Source organism: Notechis scutatus, chromosome 1 (assembly GCF_049901735.1).
Source record: "Notechis scutatus isolate UNSWTSFEM ecotype Mainland chromosome 1, rNotScu1.2, whole genome shotgun sequence".
In the NCBI taxonomy this organism is placed as follows: Eukaryota; Metazoa; Chordata; class Lepidosauria; order Squamata; family Elapidae; genus Notechis; species Notechis scutatus.
In genome coordinates, this window is record NC_142009.1 from 23,745,282 (window position 1) to 23,773,032 (window position 27,751).

The following is a 27,751-nucleotide window of genomic DNA, read 5'->3' on the forward strand; positions in this document are numbered from 1 at the left end:
GCAGTCAATAGCATTTTCACCAGCTTTGAAGTCCATTCCTCCAGTGCACCGAGAGGAGGGGAATTCCCTTGGCATGCTGGGGAAACGGAGCTCAAATCCAATGTCCCCTCCACTTGCAATGTTTCCTCCTGGCTTCCCCATTGATGTTCTGAGGAAACTAGCAGAAGAGAGTGCAAATAGCAATCACATGATTCCAGGGCACTTGGCATCAGCTCATGAATGCCAACAGTTTGCCAAATGCCCCAAATGCAGTCATGTGACTGGGAGGAGAGGCAATGCAATGTTTTACAATAGTTGGAAGTTCTGAGGGTGCTGTGATTGTGAATGGTGATTAGGCCAGATGTAAATCAAGCACTACCTCTATTGCAAGCCACTTTATACAAAAAGATAAAGATACAAGATAAATTTTATGCAAGCAGTAAGTTCACAGCAGGGGCAAAATTTCAGATGAAATAGCACAATTGAGTTGGAAGCTACTTTGTAAATCATTTAGTCCAATGCCCAACCAATATAGATGCGACTCCTATAACCAGATCACCAGAGTATGCTTCCTTTACCAAATAATGCTTTAATAATAAGCTTTCCATTTTGCAATACTCAAAGGTATTGTCATCGGAGTGGAAGTTTAAGTGCTGATTCCTAGAGAGAAGGTGCAGAATGAGTAAAACATATCATGCTTGAGTTCCCATTAACTGAAGGGGTTGGCATCTTTGATCAAAAGCTCCCATCCCATTCGTATTATGTTGAACACAATCCTCTAAAACCAGGATTGTATTAAAGCTCACTAACAAACTAACTTCTATTCCCAGAATTCTATGAGGGCAGCTTGACATACATTTTAGAGACAGGCATTACAAGATGTTCAAAAGTACTGAGTCTACATACTGCAGATGGAAAATAGAGATGAAATGACCCTGGAAAATAAAGATATATGAGACTCTAAAGATTCAAACTTACCCTGAAGATTTTGCAGAATTCTATTATTGAGGTAAGAGCTTGTACTGCTTCTTTTTGCATCCACGTCTGAACATTCTTCTGGAAACATGTGTTCACAATCCAATTGTCCCAGCGTGTCCCTTTTTTCTTGGGTCTCCATGGTAAAACATGGAGTTAGGCATTTTGATACCCCCGGCAAGGCTGCAAAATTATGTGCAGGAGGACCACCTACTAAAAGAGGTTGAATTTCTGAGGAACCCTGGTTTCTAGAAGAACCACCAGGATGGCTAGCAATTCTGCATTCCAGGGTTGTGCTGGAGTCCTCAGGTGACGTCTCAAGAGGACACTTCCATCTCCTTCTACCTGGATGGATTTGCGCATGGTGTTTCTGAGTACCCCACAGTCCAATAGATCCAGCTTGGCTACTGGCTGTCATGTTAATGTCAGACCCATCTGCCAAATACAGTTCAGTGTGTCCTTGCCTAGAAAGATCTAGCATTTGCATTTTCTCTCTCCTTTTTGGTACTGAGATGTTTTGTGACCCTACCTTTGTCCTGGAATATTTCATCTTGCGTAAGTTAGACTCTTGGTTTGATCTGCCACTTGGACAGTTGGAAGGTTTCTGCCCATAATGGTGATGCCTGTGGTGATGGTGATGATAGTGGACATGTTTACTGGCTAGTTGTGCTCTACTTGTTACCATTGAGTCTACTGACTGAAGTTGCGAATCCTTCCCAGATGAAGAAGAATCTTGTTTGTTTTCTGTGGTCAACTTCTCTGAACCACAGAAGGTGAACGGATCATAATCACTGCTCAGGGAGCTATGAAAAGTAGAGCAACTGCCATGGATAGCCTGAAGACTGATGTCAGTGCAATTCAACATGGAGTCACTGGAGCTGCCGTGGCAAGGACCTGAACTGGAGTCACTACCAGGGCCATCAGGAAGGTATCCACTGGGTTCTGTAAGATAACTCTCCCCAGAACCACTACTGTGGTGATGGTGATGCCTCCCATGGCGAAGTCCTCGGTGTAAAGGAACAGCATGATTTATCTGAGCTGCAAGGGGAGCCCGGAGACCTTGGCAAGACGGCTGGTGTTGAAGCAGGCACAGCCTATGAGGGGGCAGGGCTGGCTCACACACTACTGGGGACTCCAGGTGATGCTGAGAACGTAACAGGCTTCTGCTGAGAGGAGCTTGGTGGCTACACCAAGGCTCAAGGCCAATTGGCCTATAGGGCAAGTAATGCATAGTTCCAAAATCCAACTGGGAGAGTTCAGGAGAGTGGAAAAAAGGCTGGCCACGGGAGCCAACTGAAGAGCAGTTCCTGGAGGGCATTTGAGGGACAGTTCGTGAGAAGTGGTACAAGGCATGCCCTGGTCGTTGCCGGAATAAATGAGGCCTCTGTCTAGATCCAGAATTGTGTCGGTCCTCACGAGATTGCCTGGGTAAAGTAGGGGGAATCCGATCTGGAAAAGAAAATTAATTTTGAGCAGAGACTTAAGCCTTTGTGAATCCTAATCATGCAGTATGGTAATTTAAAAAAAATTCTTCTCTAGGACTAGCAGCCATCTTTTTATCTAAATGAGTTTGCAATGTCTCATTTGGAAGCAAAATGCAGGGCCTCACTGTGTTCTGGTAATGACCGACATCTTCAACTTGGGCAGCCAGATTCTCTTCAGCCAATCTGTTTCTTGATGAACTAACTATTGCAGCAGTTTGACCGCAACGTGTCTGGAGCCTCCAGTATGAACTCAACACTATAGCAATACAAACAAATGAAAGTTTATACTGAGTCAGACCATTAGGTCATCAATCTTAATATGATTCTGCACTGATATGCAGTGCCTCACACAATTTCAGCCAGGGGTCTCTCCCAGCCCTACCAGGAAATGCCACAACACTGTTAATCTGCAGCAGTGCCTGAATAAATACCTGATAAAGCGGTAGCAGACAGATCGGCAAAGAACAAAACTGCTTCATCAAATTGGGAACAAATTTAATTTTACTAGTTTCTCAGCCTCATTTGTGGAAGCTGGACGGCTGTTTCCTTCTTCTTTTTTTTTACAGTTTTAGAAAAGAATAAAAAAAAATCTGGAGCAGCCCAGTCTAGGTTTATCCTGTCCCTTTTCTGTCTTTTCTACACATTCATGAGGGATTCAGAACCAAAACAAATATGGTGTAACAAGAGAAAGGTTTTTGCAGAACCATGCTACTACTATGCTGATCTTGTATCTAGCGACTGGAATCTTATGTTAAACTGACTTCCCATTTGGTATGGAGAGATGCTAAATTTGCAGTCTCAATCTTCCACCATCTTTTGACTGCTTAACTGGAAAATGGAAACTCTTTTGGCCTTTCTTCAGTTGATTATGGGTTTGAAATCAAGGCAAGGAAAGCAAGAATTATCCCCTCATCTAAATGGTCAAAGGTCTAAGGCCCAAGTACAGCTAAAAGCCAGAATTATTTCTGACCCACAAGAGAGAGCTCGTAAGAAAGTAATCGGAAGCTACATGAAGTTGCTTATCTATTTAAAAGCCTTTTCTCAGGATTTACCACTTTCAGAAAGACTGAGTTTATGCAGGTAAAAATTGCAGAGGGTGAGGTGAAGCAAGGTTTTGAGGATAAAGCAGAGAATTCTTTATATCAGAAAATGAAAATCCTACATGTTGATTAATATGTAAAAAAAGAAGTAGGCAGTTTGAGAAATATGATAAACACCATGACCATTGAAACAGCATTGAAATAAATATTCTAGATAACATAACCCATTTACAGGATCTGCTTCATAGAAATAATTTAGTTTTTAAATATAATACTCAAGAAGATCAGTCTATAGTAGTTTTATAGAGAAGTTTAGATATAGAGGTTAAAACTTCTATAATTTAACAGAGTTTACACCATAGTTCACACAGAAGCTAAGTGAAAATACTTTGGCTTCAAATAATCTGAATGCTGCTGGGAAATACCATCTTCCTCTGCCATACAAGAAGACTGTCAAAATGGACAGAACAATGTGGGTATTGCAAAATGTGGGTGTTTCATTTTCCTGATGACTGGATTACAAAGCTCAGGAATTTAAAGTAATTCACCTATTCAGTATTTTGTTAGTCCAGAATCCAGGGCAACTTCGGGGTGGGGGGCAGCTTATAGTCTATGATATGAGGTCATATCCTGTCTTTACCTTGGCAAACAGGATTTTTGGAATGGTATACAAAGGTACTAATATTTTTGAAGTTGCCTCCACAAACTCTTCAGGAACATAGACCATTTAATATAACTTGTTTGGCAGCAGAAAAAAAAGTGTCTCATGGGATTTACTAAGGTTGCCCTTTCAGTCTTTTAGTTAAAACATTAACTAAGTATAGAACACCCTTAAAAAAAAAAAAAAAGTTTTCTTGCTTTCCGGAATGCCAAGCAGGAATGCCAAGCAGAGTCATTCTGGGGGACAATACATTCTACAATTCGAGGGCAGCCATACAGAAGACCTGCCTTGATTTTCTCTTTTTCATATTTTATTTTCCCCCCTTATTTTTCTTTCAAATGTGTATACTTTCATTCTATTCAAAAATTCTAATAAAACTAAAAAAAAAAACCCTGCTTTCTTGTATACGGTTTTCTCTGATCTTGCAGAGACTGCATCTTAAAGAGAATTTTCTTCAGAAGTCCTAACAGTAAACATATATTGCATAATATAGTCTCTAAGATAACCCCCTGCCAAGCCACGCAGGGTTTCTAAGTCATGTCCGACACTTTGAATTGGATCCAAACCTGACTGGCTATCAATACAGAAATCACATTTGGTATTTCTCTCAATAGCAGCCTGACTGCTGTATTCTGCGCCAACTGTTGCCTCCAAATTATCTGCAACGGCAGCCCCATTTAGTTACTCTTACATTTTCTAGTCCAAGAAATTAGAGATTAATTCAACCAAATACAGCCGAGTTAATGGCTACAGATCTCTTGTTAAAAAAATCAGAATCTTTATGCTCTTAGGTAGAGTACCTCTGAATTCTGAAGTCTGAGTCTTGAGAACAACTGTGGAAGAAGAGTATTGTGCCCTTCATGTGTTTGTGGAATTCCCAGAGGCCTTTGATTGCCAATGGCATACACTGTGTAGTCTTAGGACTGATCCAGCATGCCTGATTTTTAACTACTACTCTCAGAGATGTTTCTGCTCAATCTTACCAACAATGTTGAACATGCATAATGGACATGTTTGGTGCTGCTGGAGCCAAGGGTCCACACACTGCCGATGGAACTCATGGGAACAGGTGATGATCCGTAGTTCCTGCAAAATAGGAAAAGGCAATGGGATGAGAAGGCAGCGTTCTAGATTCAAAGGAAGGAAGCGTCTTGATATGGGTGGGTCAGTCTGCTGTTACCTTGTGGCTTATCTCACTGGAAAGGTCTGATGGGAATGTGGTTAAATCCCTGAGCTTCAAACAAGTAATAAGGTTTAAGAATCAAAGTCTTGCAAAAACATGTCTCTGTCTCTCAAACCTCACTACTCATTTGAGGCTTCGTGTGTTTTTAATCTAGTCTATAGGTAAATTTTTTTACAAAATGATGACTAAATAAAGACTAAAATAAGATAGTTGAATGATTGGGAAGAATTAAAATAGGCATTAATTCACAGTTACAAAGGTTTGTTTTTTTTGACATTGCTCCTTCTCCTGTTCACAGATGGGGCCAGGGTGATCCAACCAGCCTTATAGCACACATATGCCTGTTTTCTACATGCATTATATCATCATACTACCCAAAGGGGACAGAACTTGCAGTGCGATGTTGTTTTCACCATGTGAAAAATGCACTAAAAATGCATTTGAGATTTATTTTTCAAGTTTATATAGCCATCAATATTATAAAACATGACTCTGAATGGAGTACAACAAAGTTCAAAATAAGATCCCACAAAATATCCAAGACATTCCACAGTGCACACTAAGGCCCTCTAGAATATTGAATGCACAAGTAACGAGCCATGTTTTAATCACTTCATCCACAGATTGGCTAGACTTGGTTTCCCTCTTGCTCTAAAAACAGGAGGCTTTGGCATTCTTCTCACTCACCGGTCTCTGAAGGGCCTGCTTATTTGACCTGAGAATCTATGTGAGAACTCCCAAACCAGAAACGTAGGCTTACCTGCCCCTCACAAAATTCTTCCAAACAGATTGCACATATGGGAGGAGAACTGCAGGTGCTAACCGAGTCCCCCGTTGGGGCATGCCGATGGGGGTTTTGATACCTCCGTATGGCCATCCGGTTGATTGCTTGTATGGTTGCTTCCTGCACATTGGTCTGAGGAAGGATGAGAATATAGAAGGAGAAAAACTTCAAAGGCCTCACCTCCTGCACAGCTGACATGGGTCACAACAGTCAGCATTTCCTTGCAGTTTAAATAGACGACCAAGTTAAAGGGGTTTGGGTCAACCTAGTTCAATCAAACCGCTCTTGCTTAATACAGGAATTTTTTTAGGAAGCCGTATCTTCTTACAGTGTGCTGCTAAACCATTGCTAGGGCAATGGCAATGGAAACTCACCTCATGAGAATTTCAGGAGAATCCTCTTGTAGCAGCACAATGTATGGCAGATATGGTTGGGAGGTTGCAGACAAAAAAAAACCCGACTCTTTAATCTGCTACTGGGAAGCTAGGCTGAGCCAGATTAGGAAGCGTATCTTGCTTTCCTTGTACAGTAAATGAATATTACAGAGTTGTTGGGAGTTGGATGGTATATACATGCATAAATGAATAGCTAAACTCACTAGGCAACTACTTCTTCAAAATTCCCATAAAATCCTTCTTTAATGTATCTTGATTATATCAGATCAAAATTTAATTGTGTCCATCTGTACCAAAAGCCTGATATAAAACAACCTGCTGCTCAGAGTTTCCAAAAATGGAATGATACAAGTTGAAGTACAATATTAAATAAAGTACAGGTAGTCCTCGACTTACAATGGTTCACTTAGTGACTGTTTAAAGTTACAACACTACTGAAAAAAGTGATTTGTGACTATTTTTCACACTTACGGCGGTTTCAGCATCCCCACGTGATTTACATTTGGATGCTTGACAACTGACTCACATTTATGACGGTTGCAGTGACCCGGAGTTACGGGATCCTCTTTTGCGACCTTCTGACAAGCAAAGTCAATGGGCAAACCAGATTCACTTAACAACTGCATTACTAATTTAACAACTGCAGCGGTTCACTTAACTAACGTGGCAAGAAAACGTGTAAAATGGGGCAAAACTCACTTAACAAATTTCTCACTTAGCACCATAACTTTGGGACTCAATTGTGATCGTAAGTTGAGGACTACCTGTATTATTACAGGTTTGGAATGATACAATACCCAGTTCTTGTGCTTTGTGAGTTTTTGGTGCCACTGTAAAACATGTGTCTGACATCTAAAACCTATAGTTCAAATTCTATGGGGACTTAGGTTGGATACAAAGACTCTCATGATTTTCATGGATCACCAGGAAATACTAATTAAAACCTTAATCATGTTATCAGAGGGAGGAACATTTTCTGGAAGGATTGAGAACACTTGATATCAGATGGAGTACTACTACACAATTCTTACCTGATTTCTGCTTGGCTGACAACGAGTGCGAACGAAGAAGACTACAACAATGACCAGTACGGTACCCACAACAGTGAGGAGTATCCAAACATCATATTCTGGCTGTTGGGAAGACCCAAGAGATTAGAGCTCTGCCATTCATTCCAATAGGCAACCTCACATGATATGCCAAAACAAATCAGAACAGTGTGGTGATTAAGCGTCGGTTCAAATCTCTATACACCCTTGTCATTCACTGGTTTATTACATTATTCTATAATTTAGTCAATAATTTGATTAAACGATATAATTTATTTGAGCAGGAAATCAAACGATATCATGGTAACATGCAGGAGAAAAGTAAGAGACATAAATATTGCTAATGCAAAAAGAAGTAAAGGAGAAAAGGTTAGATTAAGCTGGAATAACTAGAAATTCCACATTAGAATATTAAGTTTCAGATGGTGATGATTAGGCAGAAAATAACAGAAATATGTAGAAATATCAAATATAGATACATATAATCAACGTAATGATAATAATACTTAACTTCCAGATATAGGGAAAAAAACTACCTGAGAAGGAATTATAAAAATATAAAGAGGGATTAAGGCTAGAAATATGAGGGATATCAGCAGAGAAGGGAAAGGATAAAGAATGAGAAATCTGAGTACAAAAGGAACGAATAAAGAAATAGGAATGAAAACTATTAAGAACAAATTCTACTCCTAATCAACAGATTTACTACAGGGGGAAAAATCTGATAGTACTATAACTCAACAAGAACGCAATAAAAGCTCACACATTAACAAAGAAAAGACTATTAAGATAGGACTGAGTGGTTCTCCAGAGTAAGAAGCTTTAAAGCTAGACTGATAGGCGTCAAAGATGAAAGACAACTAAGACAACACATACAGAGAACAGGACATGAGGCAAAAAGATGATTGCAACAGGTCTGCAACAAATATGTTATTGAGCCAGACTGGATAGGTGGAATTATTACATTAAGTGAAGGAATCAAAGTTTAGGGTTTTAGCTCACCTAAAAGTGTTAAGAAAAATCGAGAAGAATTAATCAAAAGAAACATTTCTGATATAGCAGCAAGAAAAAAAAATCACCAAAACTGGGATTGAAAAAAACATGAGAATACAGGTAAGTCGTTGACTTGCAACAGTTTGTTCAGTGTCTGTTCAAAGTTACAACAGCATTGAAAAACGTGACCTATGACCATTTGTCCTACTTACGACCATTGCAGCATCCCCATTTATGTTTGGATGCTTGGCAACTGGTTCATATTTATGAGGGTTGCATTGTCCCGGGGTCACGTGATTTTCTTTTGCGACATTCTGACAAGCAAAGTCAATGGAGAAGCCGGAGTCACTTAACAAACTGTGTTACTAATTTAACAACTGCAGTGATTCACTTATGAGGCAAGAATAGTAGTAAAATGGGGCAAAACTTGTATTTAACACATTTCTCACTTAGAAACATAAATTCTGGGGCTCAATTGTGATCGTAAGTTGAGGACTGTCTATACAAAAACCACGGAGATGTGCAAATTTGGCAAAAACTGTTTTTTTTTTTAAAAAAAATAATATTTCCAAGAAAAAGAGCAAGAAACAATTTCTGTTACATTGCTGTTTTGCTTCAAAAGTAAATGGCCAAAGCAGAGAATAAAGGCATTCAACAAGTGGAAAACCCAGGACCATTAGCCAAAGAAGCAAATAATAGCTGAAAGCAATGTGGGGGAAAAGGAGGAAGAATGGATCAAACTTCTTCACAATGCAAATCTCCACAGTGATAGGATTAGTGGCTTCTTTTGGGAGCTTTGAAAGTGAAAACAAAAAAATAGCTTAAGTTGAAAATAACCGAGGTGCAGGTACAAGAAGATCATAGATAGATAAAATAAATAGAAACCTCCTTGAGAACAGCTAAATTTAGCCAAGGTATGAAGAAAGGATGAATAGAAAAATATGAAAATCAGCAGCATAAATATCACAAATATCCCGTGGCTAAACTTCCCCAGTCAGTAGTTCCTTACATCTAAGTTGGCTGGAGAGGGGTTGTGTTATAGCCAAACACATCTGGAAGGGGAATTAATTTGAGAAAAGTTGTCTTAGGCTAAAGAGGAGAAAAAAATGCAACAGAGATAGAACCATGGCTAATTGCTGTAAGTTGTCTATGATAAAATGGAAAAAACTGGGGCTAGTTAAAGTATAGGTACGCAATCAACATTATTGTGACTTCAGATTTTCAATATGAATCCAGGGAAGAAGAAACTCAGGTGCTTACTTACCCAAGCTGGCATTTCCTTCACCTCAATCTTCACATGGGCTTCACGGTTATTGTTCACTACTCTCATGAGAAGTTCAGCATTGTGGCCCCAGATCAGAACAACAGGATAACTTAGCTCTTGAGGCTTCTTCAACTGTGGAGAGATGGAATATGAATAAGGCTCTCTGGACCATTCTACAAAACGCTCATTTGGCTTGGGGAAAACCTGGAAATCATTTCTTTAGCGTGTTTCAGCAAAGATTGGATTCATGTCTCATCTCTACTGGGGTGATGACTATCTTAAAATCTCATTGAGTCATATGGTATTAACCAGAAAGCTGCTTGCTTAACATAAGAAGACAATCCTAATGACCAGATGAGACCATCAAGCTGCCTTGAAATCCAAATGGTACTCCTTTCTGATTTAGCTAGTGAGCCTTCATACGTTGAGTTTGTTTAATGAATTCATCTATCCAATGAAACTCTGGACAGCAAACAAAATGCAAAATATCAACAGTTGTAACAAACACCCCCTCCCACACCACTGGTCAATGTTTCCTCATTAATATATTAGGATACCCATCCTATACATTGACACTGGATCTTCAGAACTAACAGCCCGAATGCCTGAAGGAAGAGTTAGTAAGGTTATGGGTCATCCATATATTGGGGCAAAGATGTTCCATATGGCAGGCACCATGACAGAGAAGACTTGCTTCCTAAGATCCACCAGGTGAAATTGCCTCACTGTAGGGCCAGGAATATGCCCATTCTACCAGATCTAGTAGGTCAGGCAGAAACGGTTGGGGAGAGGTGATCCCTCAATTACTCTGGCCCCATGCCATGCATCACATTAAAAGAGATAACTAGCCTCTTGAAGTGCAACCAAAAGCCTGCTGGAGTCACTGCAGAGCACATAGCTGTGCGTTATGTGGGTGTATCATGGTGCATGCAATTCTGCATGTGCCACTGCATTCTGGACCAGCTGATGCTTGTAAATACTTCTGAAGGCAGCTCCATGAAGAATGTGTTGCAACAGTCAATATGCGAGAGTGATTAATATGACAGTGAGAAGTGCCTCCAATCCAGGAATGGGTGCAACTGGTGCACAAGAACATTTTGTGTGAAAGCCCTCCTGGCTATCTGCTCCTTAGGTATAAGCTGCCAGACCATGAAGACCCTGAGATTGCAAATCAACTCTAATTGAGGAAATGTAACCCCATTCAGAGTTAGCTGTGGAAAACTGCCAGGTATGGGGAGTTCTAGAACACACAGCCACTCAGGGTTGTCAAGGTTGAAATGAAGCTGGTTCTTCCCCATTCAGACCTACAAAGCCTCCAGGCACTGGGAAAATGCAAGTGCTTCAATAGCATCACTTAGACAGCCTGAGACATAAATGTACAACTGAGTGGCATTGGCATACTGATGAAACTCCACCCTATACCAAACCATATGCAGTGGTTTCATATAGACATGAAATAGGACCCAGGAGCGAATCAAGCCCTGTGGCAGCTGAAAAGCAGATGGCCTAGGGCTGGACCTTTCCCTCCTATCAACCCCAACTGGAATTGGGGAAAGGAGAACCACTGTTTACAATGCCTCCTACCTCCTAGCATATCACAACTGATGGTATCAAAAGCTACTGAAAGACTAAGATGGGCCAACGTGGACACATTACCCCGATCCCAAGCCCAACAGAGGCCATCTGCAAACATGATCAATGCCATCTCAGTGCTACATATAGCTTGAACCCCAACTTCAATGAGTCCAGTTCTTCTAAATCCACTTCCTCCAAAGACATTTGAAGCTGTATCTCTACTACTTCCTCAACAACCTTGATTGGGAGTTGGTCAGAGTTTGTAAGAAGATAGGCAGCTATATAAACTTTTTAAATAAATAAATAAACCTTCCCTGTTTAGATATTGGATGAAAATTGTCCAGTACAACTGGGTACAGTGATGCTCTCTTAACGAGGGGCAGACTACTACCTCTTCTAAGGCAGGTGGAACCATTGCCTCCTACAAGGAGATATTTACCATTGCTTGAGTCCCATTACATGTCACCTCTTAGGAGGCTTTAACCAGCCAGGAGGGACATGGATCTAACACAGGTAACATTCCAAGGACCATGTCCATTTCTTTAAAAGTAATTGAATCAAATTCAGCCCAGATAACTGGGCAGCACAACTCAAATCAGGATAATTATAAGAAGATTCAAGCAACTTTGTCTATCCGATGCTCAATGTAATTCTCACAATGAATTGGATCCCCAACTTCACCTCATCCAAAAGGGACTGAATCACTTAAAACAGGGTTGCTGGTCAGTAAACTGCAGGTGCAATAAGGATGAAGAAATAAGCACATTTCACCACTCTAATTGCCACAAGGCACTCCTTATCTGTATTAAGTCTTGCTCTTTGTCTTTCGGTTTTCCTGCACATATTTATTTTAAAGCGTGGGTGCTTTTTTGCCATACCGATTATTGTAATCACACTTAGTGGAAGTTTCTATCTTGTTAACCCAATATGAATTAGGGAGACAAGAACAAAAGCAAGCATCATCACAAAATATGTGGATTTAAAACTGTATTTGCAGAGGCAAATATTCAGTCTTCAAAACTACAAGACAAGGAAAAGAGTTGGACCAGATAATCTAAAAAATCTCTTCCAACACTTAAACACCATGATTGTATGACTTAAGGCATTCTCTTTCATGGACCTGGGATGAGATGAAGACAATGTCATGGGGGATAATAAAAAGACATTATCACAACAAGTTTGTTCCATGTTTAACTCCAAGCAGGGAATAGGTCCTTACAGACTCTGAGAAAGCAATCAGAAGCTGTACTATTATTGTGTGCTACCCAGTCACCTTATAAATTTGATAAATAATTAAATCTGATTAGCTTCACTGTAAAGACAGACTGTTACTTTTTTTGAACAGGATTGCAAAATGTCCTTGGTTATCAACAATTAGATCATTTCTAGCTCCGAGATTAGAAAACACATTGAAATCTACACCATCAAGAGGTACCCAAAGAAATCCCTGAATACTGTTTTCCTAGTATTCAGTTTCAGTGGTGAAATATTTGTGGATGTAGAGTGATAGAATTGAATTCCAAAGAATAATTGGATCACATCCACTTTCCCTTAAAAAAACCCAAGCATTGCCTTAGCTCCATTTTTCCATGTTTCATTATGGCATAATGGTAGGTCTAACATGAGGAAATATGAGGCTACCTGGCCCAGATGGGAAAATCTGTAGATCACATGAAAGGACAGCTACAATATTTTTGTTTTTACAGGTCACCTGACATAGGAGAAAAGGGAGTCACCTAAAAGCCAAAATAAGGGAATATTAACAGTGCTGTCTTTTCTCCCAGAAGCTTAGTTGCCCTTTTCTCATATGCATTTCTGTGCTGGTGACCAACATGCTTCACATGTATGAAAAGAAATGGACCTGACAATTCCCCCACAACAGGGGCATGCAGTCTGAGGAAACAGGGCTACCAGGGATGAAGAGACAAGAGAACCAGGCTGCGCGTAGTCAGCTCAAATGAGATTCTGGGATTTCTGTTTGCCCATCTACTTATCAACCGTCCCAATTCATAACAGCACATCTGAAGGTCATTGCTTTTGTCAAGTCCTCTAACTAGCAAATTGAAAAATATTCAGAAATATTTTAAAAGAGGGGAGTGAGAGAAGGAAGTGCTGGCCTCACTTCTTTTTAACAAGCAAATCTGTGAAAACAAGAAAGGAACATTTCCTCTTTTCTTCAGAACCTCCTTACCTGGTCAGCAGCACTCTGGTCATCTGTAATGTCAAAAAGAACAGCCCGAGCTCCCCTCTCGCCTGCCAGTTTTGCCTGCAAAGAGAGGAAAGAATTCAAGAGAATATAGGTGAATAACTGTACCATTGTGACCACTTGGCACCTCTCATTCTTTGTTATCCATCTCAATTACTAGATGGGACATCCATGGAGATTTCTCAGTTATCCTGGTCATGGTTGTCTCAAAGGTGCTTTTTTTTTTTTTTTTCAAGAGGCAACTGGACTTTCTGGGTTTTTTTTAAAGACGTTTCTCATCCAAGAAGCTCCTTCAGCTCTGACTGGATGGACAACACAACATACATACATAAAAGAACATACATATATAAAACAACATACGTGCACACTTCACACCTAAAAATACACTAAGGCAGAAACTTGTTCACCCCAAGGATAAAATACCAGATACAAACTGAGCAACCTGATATATGCAGTACAATGCAGTGAGCCATGTGCAGATCTCTACATTGGGGAAACAAAACAACTGTTTCATAAACACAAGGCACAACATAGGAGAACAAACCCATCAGGACAAGATTCAGCAGTCCAGCTGCATTTAAAAGACAAAGGCCACTCTTTTGAAGACAGCCAAGTCCACAATTAGGACAGAGAGGTCCACTGGTTTGAAAGAGGGGTCAAAGAGGTCATCTATGTCAAAACTGAACAGCCTTCACTCAACACAGTGGGATGGATAGGACATCATTTATCTCCAGTCTACCACAATCCTTTCAACAGTTCCAAGAAGGCTCCTCACCCATTTGCATCACTGGTGACCCTGATGACACAGATAAACCTCCAATTTTAATTACTCTCTAAAAGAATGCATATGACCAGCTGTCTTCAAGGAGTGTAAATCCTTCCAATCCCCACCATCCAGTCAGAGCTGAAGAAACTTCTTTGATGAGAAGTGAAATGTCTTCAGAGAAAAAACGGAAAGTTCAGTTGCCTCTTGAAAAAGTACCTTTGGGACTAGAACAGAATAGAATAACAGAGTTGGAAGGGACCTTGGAGGTCTTCTAGTCCAACTCCCTGCCTAGTCCCTACACCACTTCCGACAAATGGTTATCCAACATCTCTTTAAAAACTTCCAGTGTTGATGGCACTACTAGATTGCACGTTTATTCTGTGGTCCCCACCTGTGGGAAAAGAAGGCTGGTTTGTACTGAGTTACCTGTGCAACTCAGTACAAACTGAAATAACTGGAAAGCAGGCTATTGGAAAGCAAGCTACTGAACTCGGGAGACCCACACTTCACAAAAAGTTGGTTCTTCACTTCTAAACAATGCATGTATTTATTTACACACATTTTCACAGAACACAATCCCAGTTTGGGGAAAGGAGGATGCCTAGATTTAGAGTTGTATAACATCACAATTGAAAAGAAAGAAATGGCCACAAAGTGTGTGATTTGTAGTACAGGTAGTCCTCAACTTACAACCACAATTGAGCCCAAAATTTATATTGCTGAGTGAGACATTTGTTAAATGAGTTTTGCCCCATTTTATGACTTTCTTGTCACATTTGTTAACTGAATCACTGCAGTTGATAAGTTAGTAACCCATTTGTTAAGTGAATCTGGCTTCCCCTTTGGCTTGTCAGAAGGTTGCAAAAAGCGATCACATGACCCTGGGACACTGCAACTGTCATGAATGTGAGTCAGTTGTCAAGCATCCGAATATAAATCACTTGACCATGGGGATGCTGCAATGGTCATAAGTGTGAAAAATGGTCATAAGCAGGCATGATATTCCCCTCTGAAAAAAAAATCGGGGCCGGCCAAAAGAGACCCCCCACCGCGCGCCAAGAAATCGCTGGCCAGCTCCCTTTCCTGCCGCTCAGCGGCCTCCGCTCGCGCCGCCCGCCCGCCCGGGCTCCACTCAGGTATCCGGCTGGGGCTGTCAGGAGTTGCTACCGCCGGCGCGGCTCCGCGCAGCTCCAGTCCCACGTTGCCTCGGGAAGGAAAGGCAAAACCAGGAGCCGCTGCTGCCGTTGCAAGCGCCGCCGCGGCTCTTCCTTTTTGCCTTTCCTTCCTGAGGCAACGCGGGACTGGAGCCACGCAGAGCCGCGCTAGCGGTAGCAACTCCTGACTCGGGGCCTCCGAGGGGAGGGGAAGGAGGAGGGAAGGAGGGGGGAAAGGGGGGGGCGATTCCCCAAAAAATCGGAATTCCGATTTTAATCGGAAGAATATCATGTCTGTCATAAGTCACCTTTTTCAGTGGCTTTGAACAGTCACTAAATGAAAAGTTGTAAGTTGAGGACTACCTGTACTGAGTTGCAATTAAATCAAGGAGCTCTAAATGTCTTGGGATCCGTAAATTTTATTGCCAGCCCAGCCCAGTTGTTCAGATATTTAGAACATTTAGAAACAGCAATCTTCCTCCCTGAGCCCGGAAAATGTTCCCAGTAGATTGTTCCCCGCATGGGCCAAAGCAATGCGGTGCCCCGCTCTGCCATGCTCACAGACGCTTATAATGGAACTAGATTGGCGCAGCCCACTCCTTATAATATCTGATCTGAATCCTTGGTCAACGCTCTCTGCTTGAAAAAGGAGTGATCCGGTACCTCCATTTAAAACAAAACAAAAAAAAATAAAAACCCAGCCCTCTCTCAGCTATCATAGTAAGTTTTTCTAAGCAATGTACAACTTTAAAACAGCTTTTATTCAGCTTAAAAATAGAAACGTACCAATATATTAAAACACAGAAACCACATAAATCAGTGGTCATGAGCAGTGGAGCAATATCGTGAAATGCAAATGTTAAAATGAGTCAGCCTGCTTTCAGAGTAGGTCCAGACTATAATTAGGACTAGGGATGGGCCACAACCCTGGCACATTGAGACTGCTTTTTGCTTCAATCCTTGGCATCTCCCATTGAAGACTTTCTTAAACTGGAGCTGGAGGAAAGGCCTATGGCTCTGAAAGGATAGCCCCTCTCCAGCCTTTTATCTGCTCCAAAGCCGAGAACTGCGTCCAAATTGAAAAGTAACCAAAAAAGTGATTTGAGACTTCTGTGTGTACGTAAAACCTTCATATGCACACAGATGCTGATTCCTGGTTTCAGCTCAAAAGAGGACAACGCCGCAGCCACCAACAAAAGGCAGGCCTGCTCTGGGTCAGCAAGATGCGATCTTGCCTCTCTTTGGAAAAATTCAGGAGCCATCCAGGACTTTGACTTTCCATTCGCCTCCTCTCCAGCCCAGCCCAGCCCAGCCTTGCTCGGAGGAACAAAGCTCTCCTCTGTTCCTGCCCCACACCGAAAGCAGCCCTGCCACCCAAGCACCGCAATGTACACGCCTGCTCCCACTTCTCCCTGGTCTACCTTAAATTCCCTTCCCCACCCCTTCCGCCCCAGCTAGCTGGCTCACCTGCTTCCCTCCCCCACATCCTATTGGCACTGGATCCCTGCCAGGCCCAGCAGGCCCCAAAGCCACCCGCTGGCTCTGCTTCAAAGCCTAGGATGCGAACCGCAGCCCTGCCTCACCAAAGCCTGGGGCTGTATGAGCCATTCAGCAGGGGCTTTTCGCCAGTTCTGAGCTTTGAGCTTTAGTGCGGGCAGCCTTCAGGCAGGCACATGAAAAAGGCAAACAAAGGGGCAGTGGGCACTGCCAGGCTCAGCCTCTCCCTGAAACAGGAATTTGGGAACTAAGTCCCTCAGAAGACCTAACCTGTCCTTTAACATCTGATAGTTAGAGGTGAGCAAAGGACACAGGCAGACACTTGAAAGCACTCTGCTTCCTTATCACTCTTAAGATCTAAGGCTGAGTCGTAGCATGTTCTTACAATTAACATATCCATGGGGAAAGCAATACCATCATCAGGGCACTCTGTTTATGGCCAAAGACTTCAATGAAGCAGGACAGGCATACTCCAAGTGCATTAAGAGTGCCTGCCTACTGGTAATCCTCGACCTATTACCACAACTGAGCCCACAATTTCATTTGTTAAGTGAGTTTAACAACCATTCCTGCCACAGTTGCTAAGTGAATCAGTGCAGTTGTTAAATTAGTGACCCAGTTGTTCAGTGAATCTGGCTTCCCCATTGACTTTGCTTGTCAAAAGGTTGCAAAAGGTGATCACACGACTTCGAGACACAGCAACAATCATTAAGCTGCCAAGCATCTGAATTTTGATCACAGGGATGTTGTAAAGGTCGTAACTGTGAAAAATGGTCATAGGTCACTTTTTCCAGTGCTGTTGTAATTTTGAATGGTCACTAAATGAACTGTTGTAAGTCAAAGACTGCCTATATTTAAGACAACTGGATGGTCTAAACAGGGAACTTCTTCCCTAAAGGACATACAATGACTCTTTTTCTTTTCCCCCTATTACTCAGACAGAGAAGTTTAACCCTGCCCTGATGAGGCAATGGGTGGGTTTGGGCAGTAAGGCCAAAGCATAGGAGCCTTCAGCCTTTTTGTCAAGAAATGCTGGCAGAGTGGGCCTCTCCTTAGCCAAGCTAAGCCAATAGTGACTTCTTGACTCTTTTTATTTCCTCCTTTCCTTCTTTGTAAATCCCACCCCACCCACTCCCATTTATAATTATATACAAGCCCTGGAAGACCAACTTCTTACATGTTTGCTGGAGTCAAGATTGCAATATCTTTCCCTCCTTCCTCACTCTATTCTCAGAAACTGACTGGCTATCAGGATTGATGCAATGCCAAAAAAATGTACCTTTGATGATTTTGCAACCTGTTCCTTTGGAAGGTGACATTTTTCAAGTTGGTATAAAAGCTGTGTGGTATCCAAAAATCATGTCTCCAAAATCCCTTGCAATGTTGCTCGGAATCCAGAGATTGGTCACTTAACATTTGGGGTAGCAAAATGGTCTCTGCTGCCCTTGATCTTTGTAACCATCTGGTTTCTTACATTGCACTAGGAAGTGGGTAACCTTTGGGACACAGAATGTCCCCAGCCACTATCTGTGGTCCCAAATTCCACGAGACCCTATGCAATGGTCAACCACCAAATCACAGGAGGGCAACATCTGCTTTGCAAAAACAGGAAATCATCAGAAAGGTGCATTAAGAATCCAATAAGCTCTTTGTTATTTTAATAAACCCAATCCCCAGAATTTAGGAAAATAAGGACTGAACATTGTAGTAGACCTTCGGGTGACATTTGTACGTTACTGTCTTGCAAGTGCCAAGAGCAAAAGCAAAGGCCTTCAGCTACAGTCTTATCTGCAATCCATTTCTTGGCTTGTTTATATGCTGGCCTCTGTAATATACATGATGATTTAAAACAGGCCACTATACAAGTAGTCCTTGACTTACAAGCCCAAAATTTCTGTTCCTAAGCGAATTGTGCCACATTTTATGATCTTGGTCATAAGTCACTTTTTTCGGTGCTATTGTAACTTCGGTCACTAAATGAACTGTTGAGAGTTGAGGAATAGCTGTACTATTAGATTTGTAGCTCCTCTATTGTTCATGCAATTTAAGAAAACATAGAACAAGTTCCTAGAATTGATCTGAACACGTTCATCAGAACTTTATGATATCCACATTACATATAACTTTTAAGGCTTTGTATGCTGTTCTTCCAAAGTCTATTATTAAATTATATGATAGAAGAGGGAAATACTAAATATTTGAGCTGCATATACTTTAAAAATGATTCAGAGGAAGAGATTCACACCTCACATGAACACAGCACCTTTTTGCTACTCATTATACTTAAAGCGTATAATTTTCTTCAGGTTTTCTGAAAGATGCTGATGTTTTAAGGAGTCAAATCATTAAAGCAAGGTACATTTAATAAAACTCTCAAAGCAATGGCATTTTTTTTTCAGGCTCAGGCCTTGAAAAGAAATGTGTGAGCTTTAATGAACAGCAGAGAAGAGCTGCCCTTGCACAAGATCTGAAACATTTCTGCTAAATTATTTTTGAAGCATGCAATGCTAACCGTAACCCTAAATTTATAGTATGAAATCTAATTAACTAACTCTAATTAAGATACATTTAAATGAACTTCAATGCCATTTCTATCCTAGTCCTATTCTTGTTTTGGAGCGCAAGCACCAGCACACTTCTCCAACAGCAAGTTCCAGTTCAGCCCCCCCTCTCTCCCTTCACCTCCCTGCTATTGATGTACTTTTGGAGTACAACTTTGGACTAACTATTACTACCCATGTTCGCCCCACTGAAGCAATTGGGTCCATCCTCCCCACCCCAGAAGAAAAACCACTAGCAAGAGTCTTCTTTCCCTCAAAATCTGATACTCTGGAGTAAATGTTGCCTCTGAAGATAGAGTCTCCATTGATAATTCTTATGTGTAAGAGACAAAACCTCCTCCTGGATGAGATCAAATATCCATTTAGCCTAGTACTGCCCGGTTAGAATCTCTCCAAACTAGGCAGGAAAATTAAAACTGTCTTCTTCAAAAGCTTGGGGCCCTGGGTTTGGAAGGACACACTCAGGCCTTTGGAGTAGATCAGTATTCCTCATCCTTGGCAATTTTAAGAGGCATGGCCTACAAACTCCCAGAATTCCTGATGGCTAGGGAATTCTAGGCGTTGGAGTCCCTGTCTCTTAAAAGTTGCAAAACTGAGAAACACTGGAGTAGACTATGGGTCCCTTTGAATGTTGAGTGGGGGAGGACTTGCCACTATTTCTGTATAGTCCCTAGCACCTCTAGCACTGAAGAATCACAGTTGTGGACAACTCTGGCATGAAAATGGTTAACACCTGCCTCTTTTTGGAAGGAAGGAAAAGAGGAAGTCTGATGAGCAAAGTGCAGAGGCTGGAACACTCTCAGCAGCTGCCTTTGATCTCAGCGTCCTTGGAAAGCATGTGTGAGCAGGTATCCGCCAGAATTGCTCCAGCAGGCTGGCTTCGCGACTGCCAAGCCTGCCTTGAACAGAGAGGTCAGAGGTTAGCAGCACAACTTCTCAGCTGTAAGATCAAAGGCACTGCAGAATTCAGGCTCCAGGATTGCCCTGAGAGGTTGGGAACTGAGAGAGCTCAAGTTTTGCTGTAAAGGTACTTCTCAAACTGGGAGACTGGTTCCACTTACTTTAAACCTTTCCTGCAATTCAGCTGTGCTTTGCACGCACATTTGGGATGAATTCATTTCACCCTAAATGAATTTATCCTAATAGAATGTAAAAGACAAAATGATAAAAACCTTAATATTCAGCAGCGACCCTGTCTCTTAAAAATTATATTGATCCAATAAAGATGGGCTTCATAGCACCACAGGTTCTACAAAGCTTTTCAAGATTCTTTGGTCCAAGATATGAATTCACTAAAGGAAATGCAGCTCTCAAAACAAGGAGCATTGCACAAATTTGTGCAATTAGAATCCAAACATGGATTCTAAGGAATATAGCAGAAATTGTACATGAAATCATGATTAACAGGGATGGCTAGGTATCCCACCGTTGAAGTCAGGCAGCAGTTCTAAGCTGAGTTCAAGACACAGGCTAATTAATCAGTATTTCCTCCCCACTTTAGGAAATCCAGTATTCCCTTATATCATGCTGAGTATTTTATGGAAGCAACAACCGAGATAAAATCACATTTCCACAACCAAATTTAACAACATGTTTTTTTTTTCTGTTCAATTGTGTCCAGTTTTTGGAAACTGTCAGGAAAAGTCCCTGCAAACTGCAAGTTTGTGTTCGTGGCAAGGTTTTTCAGAAGTGGTTTTTCACCACCTCCTTTCTAAAGCTAAGAGAAAGAGACTAATCCAAGATCACCCAGCTGGCTTCGTGCCCAGGCAGGACTAGAACTCATAATCTCCTGGTTTCTAGTCTGATACTTTAACCTCTATACCAAACTGTCTCTCTTTACATTAAGTTAAAATATGGTAAATGCATTTCTGGCAGATGGATTGATAGGCAAGTAGGTGAAGAAAGCCAGCCAGACACATGGAAATCTGACATATGCACACATTTATTATGTATATGGAATCTTTAAATACCAGTTCCCAAAGGGTCTGCTCCCCTAGTGTCTTTGCTAATGGAAAGCAATACCAGCTCAATTGAAATGATCTGCAATGATAATTTCTGAAAAGTATTGTTCGTCCTTCATTTTTCTCAATGGAAAAGAGTGTAAGGAAGAAAAACTAGAGTGTATGAGAGACCGTAGCTCTGTCCATCTAGTTTGGGCCTTACCCTACTTTGAATATAAAGATATATACCCAGGAGCTTAATTTGCAATCTAATCAACCAAGGAGCTGATCAAAAAGTTTTCTGAAGGAGTTTATTAAGTCTATTCTCAGCACATATACCTTATTGGCCAATGACAGGCATGGCCGGAGATCCCGCTCAGGCCTTTCCAGTTTGACAATGGAGACAAATCCTGGAACTGTATGTTCATCCTCGCTGGTATTACACAAAGACAGGGGGTGGAACTGTGAAGAGAAAGGAAGGGAAAGTTACTACTGATATGTCATAGGACAATTATAGAATCATAGGGCCGGAAGACACGTCAGAGATCTTTTAGTACAATTTTCTGCTCAAAGCAGGGGCCTTATACATCCTAGTCAAATGACTGTCCAGTCTGTTCTTGAAAACCTCCAGTGATTGAGTACCCACAACCCTGGAGGCAAGCTATTCCATTGATTAATTGCTCTCACTGTCAGAAAATTCCCCCTTTCTTCTAGATTGAATCTCTTTGATAAGCTCTCACCTATTGCTTCTTGTCTTGCCCTCTGGTATCCTAGCGAATAAGTCAATCCTCTCTTCTTTGTGACAGCCCTCAAGTAATGGAAGATAGTTATCATGTCCCCACAATCCTTCTCTTCAATTGGTTAGTTATATCTAGCTCCCTCAGCTGTTTAGCCTCCAAATCCTTTATCATTTTTGTTGCTCTTCTCTACACACTTTCCAGTCTCAATATCATTTTTGTACTGGTATAATGATGGTGGTATAATGGTGGTATAATGATGCTGATAGAATATAATCTTGTAATACAGAAGATGGACTCTGCATTATTGAGGAAGGACTGTGGATCAACACAATGTGCAAGTAAGCTACAGGCCAAAGTGCTACAGTAAACTTTTATCAGTTTCAGACAAACATTTACACTTTTTCATTATCATTGAGTTTAGGCATGCTTCCATTTCTTAGACACAAACTTAAGAAAAATATTAAAATATCTTCTGGATTACCTAAATGGCTTATCTAACTCATAATCCATCATAATTCACAATCTATCCAAATGGTACCTTTCAGATAAGCTTGCATTACAACTCAGTTACCATATTTGTTGGGAATTCTGAGGATCTGTTGACTCAATAGATCCAATGAGCACAGATTACAAGGTGCTCTGTAGATTACAAGGTGCTCTGCAGATTACAAGGTGCTCTGCAGTCAGATATTTGATTAAGAGGTTAAAAAAAAAACTGTGCTCTACATATAGTTACCCTTGAAGATCTTTTAGTAGCTGCCACCAATACAAAAATGTTGCTGCATTATTTGTTAATATAGTAGAAGGTTTCCAGGAATGCTTGGGACTTTTCTTCTTTCATTGCACCACTAGTCAGTTTGCTTCTTAACCCAGTTAAAGATTATCTAGCAAAGTTCTGGCTAAAATTGGGTATGAATTAGTCAATTGCAAAGACACTGTCTCTAGACTATTTGTCGAGGTTTAAATCTTAGCTTTCATTTAGCAAGTTCCATTTTAAAGATACCCTCATAATTAGTCAAAGATTCTAAGGAAAACAAACAAGACTGAAAGAAGGAACCATTCCTGTTTAGAATAGAAAGCTGGCAGCAAGGAAAGGATTATTCTTGCAAGATTACAGTTGCTCCATAAACACAGAGAGGTGTTTCCTTTGAATTCAAAATGCCCTCAAGCTTTGTTCATGCGATCTTGAATCACAAAAACATTTATAAATACAACATACATGCATATAAGTGTAAGAAGAATAATTTACTTTCATTCACAAGAATTTCCTTTTGGAATTTTAATGGAAAATTATTCCATAAAAAATCTAGAGAACCTTGCTAAATCAATACAATGTTCACCAGCATTCCAAGTCATTCAGTAGCTGGTCAGATTGATTTAGGAAACATACAGTCTAAGGATACACCCCTTTTCCACCTTTTTGGTCCTGTTTTCAGTTCTACAATGCTTTTTGAAGTATGGCAGCTATTTCACTTGTACTGTATTGTTATGAACTGGCAAGTTTCTCCACAAAGCCAGAGCTGTTACCATTGTAGACATCAAATGGAGGAATTGCTTAGAATCTGGCCAGAGAGAGAAAGAGTGTATGTGTTTTGGGGAAGTTGCTCCATCTCCAATACCATTTGGTTGCTTCCAAAGGTATGGGCTACTTAAACATAGCCGTGTCTAATGGCTGGGATGGGGATAGGGATAGAATATTTCAATTACAAAACTGAGCTTAAAAAAAATAAAAATAAAGGGAGCAGTTGATCAGTCAACTTCAAGTGAAGTTAAATTACTTTAAGAAAACCTTTGCAACTGGATGATAAAAGGCAATTAAACTAACAAAAATGACCTACTGGAGTCTGGAGGGGGTTGTTTTGTCAACTGGCGTCAACACTTATTCAGCTGGTCAGGGGAAGAGTTTATGGCTAATGTAATGCCTGTTCTTCTGAAGAAAGAATGGCCATCTGCGCTGTTGCATCTGTTGTCTGATAGACCAAAGGTGAGCTCACACCTGCTGCCAGCTTTGGCAAAAGATCAAGGGAGAATTTCATTGAAAGTCTGATAGCATCTCCCCCAATATACACTGGTTAAAAGAAAGCTGGCACGCCTGTTTTACACAGCAGCTTCTCTGTGTGGGGCCAACAGTATGTCTGATGGATCAAAGCAAGGAGTGCTGCATCTCAAAGATATGGTTCTTCACCTGCTAGCCATCATGGCATGGTTCACTAGTCTTAATAAACCGAAAATTGCAATCTCTTTGCTGCTGCACTTCCAGAAATCTTCATCACTGCACATGTAATTCTATTCAAATTTTTAGAGAGATTGTGGCTAGAGTTGAGGGATCTGTGGTCCTGCAGATGCTGTTGAATTACAACTAGAATTCTTCAGCATGGGCCACGCAGGCTAGGCTACTAGTAATTCAGAAAAATCTGGAAGGCTATAGATTCTTTATCTTTTGTTGCAGTTATTTTAATGTACAACACATGAGGACATTAACTCTCAGAATGCTGAGGGAAATGCCTCTTCTCTCTCAGCACTGATGTCACACACTATAGATAAAATTAGATTCTGGATTTAATAATCTGATTTAACTAAGCAGACCCTAGATTACTAATCCAGAATCCTGCCCTAATTGCACACCCATTGCTGATGTACAAGATCATTATCAGAGGCTAGGGAACTATATGCCACAGAGACTGCCGTTTTTGTGCTCTCACTGTTGCCAAGGTGTATTTTGAACTCCTAATAACCTACTGTGGGACAATGAGACTTTGTAGCCTATATTTAATGAGAAAAACAAACACCCTCCTGACTTCTACATTACTGGAAGACAGGGTAGAAGGTTGGGTTTTTTTTGTGTGTTTTTTGTTTAATAAATGACTGCAATAGAAAGCAATAAGAAGACAGGAAAGCAGAAATACCCTGGAAAAGCATGTGCGATTTCCCCATAACTCGAGACACCTAAGGGGGCTGCCAACGACAATCACTCAGACTGGAAGAGAACTTATCTGGTAGAGAGGTGGAAGAGCTGCAAATAGCTGGTAAAGGAAGGTTGGGCAGCTTTCCCCAGCTCAGTGCTAGCACTGTATATTGCAACCTTGCCCTTGACTTCACTGGTGAAATACAGTATGGGCGATCTATCATATACTGAAGACTTCCCCATCCTAATTTCCAGATGTTTTAAGATCGAGACTTTCAGAATTTCCAGCAAGATGCTATCCCAATTCATCCAACATGCTTAGCCTGGATGCGGAATAAAATCCATTTTCTGTGCTTCCCCAGTACAACGCACTACAAACTGAGCAAACACGTTCGGGGCTCCCACAACACACCAAAGCTGGGTGCAGCATAACCAGGATTAGCGAGCTGCGGAAACACAGGCGGGTGCGTTTAAGCATGTCGTGTGAACACAACCATCGAGGGGGCGCTAGGCGGGAGAAGCCCGCTCCACCCCGCTGGTTTTGAAAGCCAGAGGCTCAACCGAGCCGTCCGGGCCGGCCGAACCGAGGGCTGGAGAAAGCGGCCACGAAAGACGCGCTCCCGCCAGCGGCGGCCCTCTTCGATTTCGACCACGTGCGGAGCAAAGGAAACCTCCTCAGTTCGCTCCAGCGCGGTAGGTTTGAAGGTCAGCCCTTCGCAGCGAGGCCCTTTGTCTGGGCTGGCCAGGCCTGCCCGTGTCCCTTGCGGCTTGCCTGCAGGCCCTCGTCTCCAACTCTCCCCACAGCCAGCGGGAGCGGCCAACAGGGCCTGTGAGGGCTGCCTGTGGCGCGGCGAGATGAAAGGCGGGCCGCTAATGTAAGAGCCGGTGGCCTCCCCAGTGCCGTTTGAACTGTTTACAGATCGAGTTAACTATTACAGGCCGTGTGTATCTTGGCCGCCTGCCCGAATTCTTCCGCGCCCGTCAGATATTATTAAACAACCCTTTCGATGCTCGCCTGGAGTTCTTCCAACACACCTCAGAGAGTTGCCGACACTCCAGGCGGAGCCTTTGGTTGGCACTCTTGTTCCCGAGGCCCAAAGAAGAATCACGGTCTCGGCCCCGGGGAGGGGGATTTGGCTGGCTCGCGGCGGCGAGTCAAAGGGAGAAGAAAACAGGGAGAGTCAGTCTTGGTAGACACGGAAAAAGCCCCAGGGTGGGCATAGAGCCTAAGAGCACCCCCTCATCTCAGTTCCCTGGGCAGGGCAAGGCAAATGCAATCTTAAACTGCCGGACCCGCATCTGCAGGCGACTGTAGAGTTGAATGGGTGTCTCTGGGCGGTTTATTGTGACCCGGCTATTTCCTGGGGGGGCAACAGAAAAAACTCCTATGGAAGCCAGGTTGAGGAAAGCCAGCACGTTAATGCAAATCCCCCTCAGCATTTCGGGATTATTGCCACCCCCTAGTTATCTGGTGGTGCTTTTCATAAGAATATCTTCCAAGCTGTGCGTTTTATTAAATAGGGCAACTTATAACAATTATGGCTCACGGTTGAGAGCCTCTTTTTTTTTTTCTATTTAGGTGACCTGTGGCACAAGTACTGACTAAATGGCAATTTATCAGTGGCCATAATTGTGAAATAAATCAACTGGTTGGACGGAGAGAATTCACTCAGTCATAAACAGTGGTTTTTAAGCCACCAGAGATGGATTCGGGAAAACCAATTCAACCACTCTGTGGCTCACCCTGTCAAATGCAACTGATAGTTCTTTTGCCCCTGCATTGACCCAAATTAGCTTAATAAAAAATCTAGTTCAACTATTAATACATTATGAGAACCAGTGTGATCTAGTGACTGGGGGAAAACCCAATCAGGTCAGTATTATCTTCATTTCAGAGACAAGATGAGTTTGAAAGACATTTCTATTAAAACCACCAAGCTCAAGATAGATGAGAGTAGTTTTGTGGTATTTTGGGTGTCACCTCCATTTTTTCCAATGTATTGTGTTTTCAAAGAACTTGCTGGCTTAGTTCTGGAACAGAGTCTGTCAATGTGAGCCCTAGATAGTATGAATCAAGACAGAGACTTCTCGGAGCATATACAGAATGTCTTTCCTTCAATACAGAGCAAATATATACTAATTGTAATACACCATTTTGGGGGTAAAAGAAATGAGAAGCATTATATTTTTAAAGCTAATTAAATACCTCTAAATGTTACATAATGAGCAATTTATGGTCATTGTTCAGTAGCAACAGAAAAGTTCCTCATCTCAGAGTTGCTCTCTTTTGGTTTTGGGTCACCAGTTCATTCATGACCTGCATCAATCAGCGTTCCAGATCTTTTCAAGATACAGATAGTCCTTGACTTATAACAGTTCATTTACTGTCTGTTCAAAGTTACGGCACTGAAAAATGTGACTGACCATTTTTCACACTTGGAACCATTGCAGTATCCCCATGGTTATGTGATCAAAATTCAAATGCTTGGCAACTGACTCATGTTTATGACAGTTGCGGTGTCCCAAGGTCATGTGATCACCTTTTGTGTGCTTCTGACAAACCCAACGGGGAAGTCACATTCACTTAACAATTGTGTTCC

General features: G+C 41.6%; 1 protein-coding gene across 1 annotated transcript in view; it reads right to left on the reverse strand.

Moving 5' to 3' along the window:
* The window catches only part of RNF43 (ring finger protein 43), a 46,069-nt gene that overhangs the window by 4,946 nt on the left and 13,372 nt on the right, over positions 1–27,751 (reverse strand). The window contains exons 2-8 of the mRNA XM_026671681.2: positions 21,846–21,968; positions 13,574–13,648; positions 9,808–9,939; positions 7,533–7,634; positions 6,083–6,238; positions 5,123–5,225; positions 958–2,403 (exon numbers count right to left, since the gene is read on the reverse strand). Coding sequence (XP_026527466.2) covers positions 958–2,403; positions 5,123–5,225; positions 6,083–6,238; positions 7,533–7,634; positions 9,808–9,939; positions 13,574–13,648; positions 21,846–21,968 — 2,137 coding nt within the window. The remainder of the gene's footprint in view (positions 1–957; positions 2,404–5,122; positions 5,226–6,082; positions 6,239–7,532; positions 7,635–9,807; positions 9,940–13,573; positions 13,649–21,845; positions 21,969–27,751) is intronic.